This window comes from Sinocyclocheilus anshuiensis, unplaced genomic scaffold (assembly GCF_001515605.1).
Source record: "Sinocyclocheilus anshuiensis isolate Anshui unplaced genomic scaffold, SAMN03320099.WGS_v1.1 scaffold1746, whole genome shotgun sequence".
NCBI classification, from domain to species: domain Eukaryota; kingdom Metazoa; phylum Chordata; class Actinopteri; order Cypriniformes; family Cyprinidae; genus Sinocyclocheilus; species Sinocyclocheilus anshuiensis.
In genome coordinates, this window is record NW_015545562.1 from 692,193 (window position 1) to 702,496 (window position 10,304).

At 33.8% G+C, this 10,304-nt stretch overlaps 2 protein-coding genes across 3 annotated transcripts in view; one reads left to right on the forward strand and one right to left on the reverse strand.

Annotated features, from left to right (window-relative positions):
- Positions 1–3,490: 3,490 nt before the first annotated feature.
- On the forward strand, positions 3,491–5,440 carry LOC107698358 (left-right determination factor 2-like). Its single transcript, XM_016499326.1, has 4 exons — positions 3,491–3,795; positions 3,961–4,204; positions 4,317–4,556; positions 5,116–5,440. The coding sequence occupies exons 1-4, from the start codon at positions 3,528–3,530 to the stop codon at positions 5,438–5,440; spliced, it is 1,077 nt and encodes a 358-aa protein (XP_016354812.1). The 5' UTR covers positions 3,491–3,527.
- Positions 5,441–6,383: 943 nt separating this feature from the next.
- The window catches only part of LOC107698357 (heterogeneous nuclear ribonucleoprotein U-like), an 11,437-nt gene continuing 7,516 nt past the window's right edge, over positions 6,384–10,304 (reverse strand). For both annotated transcript variants that reach the window (XM_016499325.1, XM_016499323.1), the window contains exons 12-13: positions 8,568–8,666; positions 6,384–8,370 (exon numbers count right to left, since the gene is read on the reverse strand). In XM_016499325.1, coding sequence (XP_016354811.1) covers positions 8,320–8,370; positions 8,568–8,666 — 150 coding nt within the window. In that variant the 3' untranslated portion in view covers positions 6,384–8,319. The remainder of the gene's footprint in view (positions 8,371–8,567; positions 8,667–10,304) is intronic.

Sequence of the window (10,304 nt, forward strand, 5' to 3'; positions counted from 1 at the left end):
GAATTACGTTTTTTCCTCCCATTTTCTTATCTTGTGCATCGTATTTCTTGTGCAGAAGCTTTAAAAAAAACGAGCACGTTCGCCCTCTTGTGTCCAATATTCTGCATTGCAATAGCAGTGCGGAATTTAATCAAGTGCGTCTGAACTCCTCGTCTGGACTTGTTTGTCCGTGGATTTATATAACGTGTTTAGAGAAGCAGCCAGATATGCTTTTAAATGTTACATTAAAGTTTGTATTTTAAAATATCTTAGTGCTATCTTAAAGCCTACTAATTTTACAACTAACTTAAAACTATGTGACTAGATATATAGGATATGCTATTCATAAAAGTGAGATATAAATATACAGTAACATTTTCATATATTTGTGCTTCCTTTTATATGTCCTAAACACGCAAGCTGTTAGCAAAACATATTTGTAACATCAAACGAAAATGCCATAGCACAGCTGTTCACGTGTAAGCGTTTGACGTTTGAGAACATGCCATCTTCTTTTCTCATAACCATTCTTCTATAACTCTGAATCTGACAATTGCCACACCAGGCCTAATAAGGTGCTAATCGTGTCTTTCATGTCAAAACATTTGATGTTAGAACCAAACTGCGGCAGGATGTAGGGAATGTTGAACAGGAAGTTCACATTCAATGATTAATTTCTGTTGACCATGAGAATTTGTTTCAGCAATAAACATCGTTAAGGCTCAAGCGTTTAAATTAAAATGAGCAATTTTCAGAAATGACCTGCATTATGATCTTAATCGCTGACAGAAAGAACACTGAGTTTTCAACGCAGCAATATTTACAGTCGTTACCTTTATGACGTCGCTATAGAATTGTTTGTTGTTTTATCAAACCGAGGCGGGATCCGTTTGAATAGAGCTGTCTTTCGTATGTAGTAGAGAGGTGTTAATTAGCGCATGTTTTGTTGATTGGCGTGCACCTCCATCCTTTGATTAAGGGATATACTACCCGTGAGAATTATATTGACAAAGGGCCTCAAAATAATCGACAAGGGAAGGACAGAAGACTGACAGAAATCACACAAAGATCCAGGACTTCAGTTTACTCATGCATGGATCATGTGTATTGTACAAAATGAGTAAAGCAGGGCCCTAGACTGAGGATTGTTGCCAATTCATTTCACAGCTAACATGATTGTTAAGAATATAGTTTAAAAAAAATATATAGCATGTATATTATTTATTATCTTTATGTGGGTTTATTTGTTCACATTTCAAAGTCCAGATTTGCAGGATGTTCCAACAAACTATTTCTAAACAAACTATATATATATATATATTGCCCTTCATAAGTATTGGAACAGTAAAGACAAAATTGCTCTGTTCACTGTGGAGTCAAGAAATCTGTAAATATGATTAAAAGATTAATATGAGACAAAACTACAGAATGTCACATTTTATTATTGGGCGTTTCTACACATAAATGTTTTACCAGCTAAGAAGATCAGCACTTTTACAGTTCATCCCACTATCTGATGAGAGCAAAAGTATTGGAACAGCTGCCTCACACGTCTTTCTAAGTGATCAGCTGTATCCTGTTGCATTAATTGTTCAGTTATTAAAAGCAGGGAATGTGTCGTATTAGTTATATACATTGCTTTTGCATTCTGAGTCTTGCATTCGATGACGACACACACAATGTACACATGAGGAACAAGGGTGCTACATCAACATGCACATGCAAACTGGAAAGGAGGGTGCGTTCTAAGTTCACTATGTCTGGAAGGTCATCCATCTATCTATCTATCTATCTATCTATATCTATATACATGTTTATCAATTTATCATCTATCATCTCTTTATTAAAATACATTTCTATCTATCTATCTATCTATATACATGTTTATCAATTTATCATCTATCTATCATCTCTTTATTAAATAAATTTCTATCTATCTATCTATCTATAAGAACCTTTAACATCTGAAGAACCTTTCTGTTTCAAAAAAGGTTATTTGTGGCGAAAGAAGGTTCTTCAGAAGATAAAAAGGTAAGAAAGAGATGGTTCTTTAAAGAACCTTCTTAAAGAAATCTTATACATGTCTATCTATCTATCTATCTATCTATCTATCTATCTATCTATACATGTCTGCTTATCTATCTATCTATCTATCTATATATACATGTCTATCTATCTATCTATACATCTATATCTATCTATCTATCTATCTATACATGTCTGCCTATCTATCTATACATGTCTATCTATCTATCTATATATCTATCTATCTTATACATGTCTGCATATCTATCTATCTATCTTATACATGTCTATCTGTCTATCTATCTATCTATACATGTCTGCCTATCTATCTATCTATCTATCTTATACATGTCTGCATATCTATCTATCTATATTATACATGTCTATCCATCTATCTATCTATCTATCTATCTATCTATCTATCTATCTATCTATACATGTCTGCTTATCTATCTATCTATCTATCTATATATACATGTCTATCTATCTATCTATACATGTCTGCCTATCTATCTATCTATCTATCTATCTATCTATCTATCTATCTATCTATCTATCTATCTATCTATCTATCTATCTATCTATCTATCTATCTATCTATCTATCTATCTATCTATCTATCTATCTATCTATCTATCTATCTATCTATCTATCTATCTATCTATCTATCTATCTATCTATCTATCTATCTATCTATCTATCTATCTATCTATCTATCTATCTATCTATCTATCTATCTATCTATCTATCTATCTATCTATCTATCTATCTATCTATCTATCTATCTATCTATCTATCTATCTATCTATCTATCTATCTATCTATCTATCTATCTATCTATCTATCTATCTATCTATCTATCTATCTATCTATCTATCTATCTATCTATCTATCTATCTATCTATCTATCTATCTATCTATCTATCTATCTATCTATCTATCTATCTATCTATCTATCTATCTATCTATCTATCTATCTATCTATCTATCTATCTATCTATCTATCTATCTATCTATCTATCTATACATGTCTATCTATCTATCTATACATGTCTGCATATCTATCTATCTATCTATCTATCTTATACATGTCTATCTATCTATACATGTCTGCCTATCTATCTATATATGTCTATCTGTCTATCTATACATGTCTGCATATCTGTCTATCTATCTATCTATCTATCTATCTATCTATCTATCTATCTACATGTTTATCAATTTATCATCTATCTATCATCTCTTTATTAAAATACATTTCTATCTATCTATCTATCTATCTATCTTATTTAAAGGTTATTTGAAATCTTATTAAGTTGGACATTTTGCGTTAATTTCTCCGATGAATCGTGGCTTTCATGTATCACCTTCTCTCTGATGTCAGTCACCACCCCTTTGTCAAAGTGCGAGCAACTGGGGGTCTCATGGGCGCATATAAGGACGGGCCGCTGTCAAAGCAGAGTCATCTCAGGCCGAGAACAGCAGCAAAGAGTCAGAATCTCTCCAGCACCTTCACGCGGAAGATGTCTTCAATCCGTGCCGCGTGCCTCCTTTGCGCAGCACTTTTCGCAATGGTGAAGGGTTTCACCCACGAAACCATGAAAGACGCTCTGCTGAAGAAACTGGGACTTAGTGAAGTTCCGAAAATTCACAAGCGGGATCTGGAGAACCTTGTGATTCCAACGCACATCAAGAACAAATATGTTTCCATGCTGAAACTGCATCACGCCAGAAAACGCCGCTCGCTTCCGAGTTTAGCCGGCATACTGAGGGGAATCCCTGGCAATGCAGGTAAGATTAATACGCAAAATGAAAATGCACATGATATGAAATGAAATACTATACTATATTTTAGTGCCGTGGAAATTAACAATTAATGCTACTATTTTCAAAAATGAATTTTCAATAAGCAAAATGTAAATATAGTTTGTAATAAATCGCTCTCGTCTATTCCAGACATATCTGGTGAATTTGTATATTCTGACACGACACGTCAACGCGTGGTGTTTGAGATGACATCAAGGATTCCGGAGAACAGTGAAGTGACCATGGCAGAACTGAAACTGTTCAAGAAAGCCCCACACAAGCGCTCCATACCAGAGAGAAAGGGCCACAGACCCGTCAACAACGCCCGGGTGAGCATCTACTGGGTGGAACCTCTGAAAGACGGGTCAAACCGATCTTCACTAGTGGATTCCAGGTAAGCAGAGACGGCCACAGACAGTCATTATTCTTTCTTCATTATGCTAATTCCAGTGCTGACTGGCGTTAAGGAACATGCATGCTAATTGTCACAACCATTATCTCCTCAGGTTGATTCCCATTCACGAAACCGGCTGGAAGAGCTTTGATGTCACCCAGGCGGTGCACTATTGGTCGAAGAGCCGAATGGAGATGCCCATGCACCTGGAGGTGTGGATCGAGGGCGAGAGACCCGGCAGTTACGCGGCAGAAATGGCCAAGTGTGTCCGTTTCACAACTCAAGATCCAAACGTTAACACTCTTGGAAAACCTGAGCTTGTTCTTTACACCCTCAACCTCGAGGAGTTTGGGTAAGCGTGGCGTCATTTCAAAGCAGCATTATGCTAATAAACAACATTTATTTATTTATTTTTATTTTATTTTTTTACTGGAGTACCTTGTATTATACACATAAAAGTCTGAAATATATTCAGTTAAATATATTCACATATGTTTTTGTTTCCTTGAAGTAGGCTACTTTTACCTCATTTTAATGAAACGTAAGCCTATTTATAGGCTATGCACAATTTGTCATATTTACAACAAAAAATAATCTATAAATAAGTTCTAAATCATAATTTTTGGGGGTTATTTATTTATTTAAACTTTATGTATATTTTTAATAATTATGGCTATGTACCTATATGTAGAAATTCAAAGTTAGGGGAATTTTTCAAAATGTGAATAGCCTACTCAGAAGAATCACTCTATTGTTATCCTAATTAAATATATATTCAAATGTGGTTTATGTGTAATATGGGCTCTGTGGTGTAAAGTGTTACGGAAGGAATTTCATAAAAATAAAAATGTGTTTCATTTAAAACGTACAATGTGTTAATAGCCTATTCTCTTATATTATTTACGTTGCAGGTCTAGTGGAGACTGTGAAACCATAAAAGACAGTGAAATGTGCTGCAGGGAAAAATACTTCATCAATTTCCGAGCCTTGACTTGGACCCAGTACTGGATCATCGAACCATCCGGGTATCAGGCGTTCCGGTGTAACGGCGGCTGCCGGCAGCCCAAGCGTAACTACGGTTACGGAGAGAGGAAGTGCGCGGTTGTGGAAAGCGCACCGCTACCGATGATGTATTTAGTGAAAAAGGGAGATTATACTGAAATTGAGGTCGCCGAGTTCCCAAATATGATTGTAGAAAAGTGTGGATGCGCAATGGATAATATTTCAGTTGTATAAATATGCGATTCGCCATCGACCACGTGACGCAATGTACTTAAACGCTATAAGGCGAAGAAAGGGTGTTGGCAACTTAACCTTTACTGAGATACCTCAAGCACTTTGTATACATTTGTAAATATTGCTAAATTGATATGCATTTATTTTTGCATTTGTATATGATGCCATATGAAGTGAAAGACTGATTTGTAGATGTTATATTTTCAGCAGTAAATAGAATGGTTTGTTGTATATGTCAACATGTTGACTGAATATAAATTAAACTATTTTTAATTTAAGTGATTTTTCTTGGTCTTCATTTGCTATTGGCCACATGGAGCACAGACATAAATGCACAAGGCAGTTATGTTTTGTTTACTCTACAGACACATAATCACTTATTAAACAGAACAATTTGTAGAGTTTAAAAAGGGTATGAAGTGTCAAGATCCTTCTTTAAACATGACTTACCTAACAGTGTACTGTAAATGGTTCTGATACAAAGTACACTGAGAGTTTACAAAAAAATTAGTGGCAACCATACAAATACCAGTTCTTCAATCAGGTTTTCAGAATCTCGATGATTGTTTCATGCCAGTAGAATTTACCAGAGTTGTACTAGTACTAACAACTATTTAAAGGGATAGTTCACCAAAAAAATAAAATTGTCATCATTTACTCACCCTGAAGTTGTTCCAAACTTGTATGAGTTTCTCTCTTCTGTTGAACACATAAGATATTTTGAAGAATGTTGCTAATCAGAAAAGTGCTGGTAGCCATTGACTTTCATTGTGAGTGGAAGTCAATGGGGACCAGTAATGTTTGGCAAATATTTTCATTTTTTGGTGAACTATTCCTTTAAATAATTATACAGTTACAGTTATAACTACTAAGTGATACTAATGGAAATATTTTGCATTTAGGGAGCAGTTCTGGGAGAAAACACAATGATGTATCTCAGAGGTTTATTACATTATTTAATGACACATTTCCTTACATCATGAAACAATTTTAACATTCATCGTTGAAAAATCAAAGCCAAAATACAAACATCATAAACCGTACCACCTGCCATCTCTCAAGAACACATAATGCCACATTTTTAGTACAATTTATTAAAGAAATTTTTCATCCTCAAAATAGCGTATTTTGCACAAAGTCTGTGTAGTAAAACAGAAGTTACAAATCTCTCATGCCATGCTATCCAGTTAAAAATCACTTACTCTATTAAAGGACAGGGTCATTATCTCATCCCACAGGAAATCATCTACAGAAAAAAACACTTCCTGACTTGAGTTACTTCCTGAAATAAGTTACTTTTACATCAATTTAAATGGTACACAGTTCAACAAAATATTCCACTTAAACCATTACATCATGATAAAATACACCAATTTTAAGTCAAAATAGCTGCCCTTTTTCTTTGGCCATTTGGCACTTTATAAGAAATATATTCATTCAAACAAATCAAGGGCCTGGCTTGATGAAAATCAGGATGTCTCGCTGATGTGATATTATTGTGGTCTGAATGATGAGGTTATGTAAATTGAGAAAATCCATACGAGTTAGTAAATCCAGTATGAAATTCTGATACGGCCTTCAACTATTTTTCCCACAGCTCACTCCATGTAACATTAATAATGCATTTGAGAATTTAACATAAATGAACTTGCTTATTTGCTGGCTGTTCGATCTAAAATGGTTGTCAAGGCCACCATTTGACAAATGAATCCCAAAGGAAACTTTTTGGAACATTTCCTGTAGTAAAATGGTCTAAATATTGTTCTATAGCATCATTTTAATGTACACCAGAAACAGGTTAATTGCATTATTACACCGATTAATATAGCAGTCACTCAGTTAAAACAATACTCTTTGCATTAAATATTTTGTAAAGCCATTTAAAAAAAAAAAAAGCGTTGCCACAAAATGTTACTCAGGATGAACAGTACTAATAATCTTAGTGCACCATCGTTATGATGGAGTTATTGACAAAGCTGTGTTGAACTGTGTTGATTTTACAAAGCTGTGTAAAGCGATAAGCACAATCAAGTGCTTAACTTCATGAATGCTTCATTGTGGCTTCTCTTGGTTTCTTAGATGACACAAATGCGTAAATTTATAAAGTAACTGACTAAACTGATTTAAAAAAAATCTTTCCACTGTATGCCCTACAAGAAAAAGGCAATAAAGTATAGTCTGATGGTGCTGAATTAAGAGACAAATCTGATTGACATTCAAAGTCTCTTTGAAATGGAGTGTTCAAGATATCAGTCAAAAGCCATAAAAGGTCACAGAAAAGCAAGCACATCATTTATTGCAAACCTATGATGTAACTGTTACAGTCTGGGCTAACAAATAAAGAAAAACATGAACCTGTAAGAAGTAAATATATTTTCACTCCTCCACTGAACATGAGGGGCAGAATTGCTGTGTAAATATGAATGGTTAATGACAAAAGCTTCTAAAAGATTAAAGTTCGCAGGGATTTTTAAACACTAACCTTTACACAAAAAACTTGAAAAATAATAATTTACATTGAGTAACAATGACATTTTACAGAATAAAATTCACAACCCTGAAATTCAAAGCATCTCTCACACAAGACAAATGCTGGGAATTCCTGATATAACAATATATCAAAGCTGTGATACAAAATAAAAGGGGGAGGAAATATGTTTTACAAAAATCTGAGAGAGTGAAGCAAGCACACATCTATGTAGAACGTAGACTGTTCACTTCAGTAGGCGGAATGTTTGTTTGCCACTTGCTTCTCTTATTTAAAAATGGACTTCCTTTAAAAAAATTATAATAAACAAGGACCGTAAAAGTGGATGGTTATTCAGTGGCTGTGCATTTCAGCGCACAAGAGGCCATGAGTCTTTAATACAAATGCGCACTTAGTAATATCCTGGGTGGTACTGTTGATTCCATGGCTTCTGGTTCCAGAACTAAAGGGTCAAAGAAAGTTTCATCAGTTAAATGGACTACAATTTGATTTTGTTATATAGTAATCTTAATATAACAGCCAATCTTATGATTTTGAATAAGTTGGATTTCTCATTGGATGTTTATGCAATGTATGGCTTATCTGTGACCCTTTAAAAAAATTAGCTTTCTCAATGAGACACATAATAGCTGTACATACCCCTTGTTGCCAGCTCTGGTTGAAGGCTTGGGCAAAAGATCCGTTTTTATTGCCAAAACCACCACGATTCTGCTGATGGCCTCCTCTGCCACGGAACTTCTATGAATGTTTAAAAATTCAAAATTACTCTCCTAGTCAAAGTCAAATTGAGGTTTCAGTAGCATTTAAAAGTTTAGTGTCAGTAAGAGTTTTAAATAAATAATTATAATGATGGAAAAAAAAATCCAATAAATGCTGTTATTAACTTTCTTATGGAAGCTTCTTTCCTTCATGGGATAAAATATTTATATAAAAAAAAGAAGCCATTTAAAAATGCTGAAGTAATGCTACTTGCTACTTTTGAGAATGTTCTCAGAACTGAGAAAAAACTGGATTGGAAGGTATAAATTCGCAATTCTGAGAAAAAATTTGAATTGTGAGATGGCAACTCAAGAATTCTGACTTTCTTTCCTTGCAATTTGGAATTTACTTTACTTCACAATTCTCTCTTTTTTTTCTGTTTGTTTCTGCCATGGAATAAAAAATAAAGAAATATGTTTCTTAAGCGGCAAAAATCTGAATATTGATTTCTGAAGGGTCATGTGACACTTTGCCATCATAGGAATACATTAAAATAAAATGCACTTTTTACTGAATTAATGTTAATTATTATTTTTACTGTATTTTTAATCAGAGAAATGTAGTCTTATACTTTTCAAAAAGATTGAAAAAAAAAAAAAAAATTTACTGACCCCTAACTATTGAACTAGGGCTGGACAATAATTCAATATCAATATGTATCGCGATATAATTTTTTTCAATAACGGTGATATGATTTTTAAACACATTTCCGATATTTCGATATACATTACCAGTGTTTCCCATACATTGATTTATTTGTGGCGTTTGACTTCGTCAAATAAACATGAGCTCTGCACGTTTCAAAATCAAAACACGTCTCGGGTGTTTTATTTGAATGTATTTCTGAAGGGAAAGGACTGTCTTCAGAAAAGTTTCGATGGCATTTTCATTTTATCAGATAAAGAAGATTACAGCCGTTACCGGGGAAACCGCTAGTTCTACTCTCTCAAAGCGCCTCCTGCTGGCAGGCAATCAGTTTGCATTTTCAATAAGCCCGTCTCCAGCAGCATGTTTTTGTAGTTGCCCCCTTTTTTTTTTTCTTCTGCAGCAACTCAGAGCACTTTTCATACTCTTTATACTGGCTAAAGCACATTTGTTTCAATCTATAAGAATAATCAGCCTACACTACCAGTCAAAAGTTTTTGAACAGTAAGATTTTTTATGTATTTTTTTGCAGAATTCTCTTCTGCTCACCAAGTCTGCATTTATTTGATCCAAAGAACAGCAAAAACAGTAAAATTTTGAAATATTTTTTACTATTTAAAATAATTGCTTTCTATTTGAATATATTTTAAAATGTAATTTATTCCAGCGATCAAAGCTGAATTTTCAGCATCATTACTCCAGTCTTCAGTGTCACATGATGCAGAAATTCTAATATGCCGATTTGCTGATTATCAATATTTAAGACAGTTGAGTAAAATTTTTTTTTCAGGATTCTTTGATGAATAGAAAGATACAAAGATCAGCATTTATCTGAAATAAAAAGCTTTTGTAACATTATACACTATTCCATTCAGTATAATTTTTATTATTTTTTTGGGGAAAGAAATGATAGAAATTAATACTTTTATTTAGCAAGGATGCTTAAAATTGATCAAAAGTGATGATAAAGGC

Coding starts and splice junctions, on each gene's coding strand:
- LOC107698358 (XM_016499326.1), top strand. CDS start 3,528: ATGTCTTCAATCCGTGCCGCGTGCCTCCTTTGCGCAGCACTTTTCGCA. Junction 3,796..3,960: donor GGGAATCCCTGGCAATGCAG/GTAAGATTAATA, acceptor CGTCTATTCCAG/ACATATCTGGTGAATTTGTA. Junction 4,205..4,316: donor TCTTCACTAGTGGATTCCAG/GTAAGCAGAGAC, acceptor TTATCTCCTCAG/GTTGATTCCCATTCACGAAA.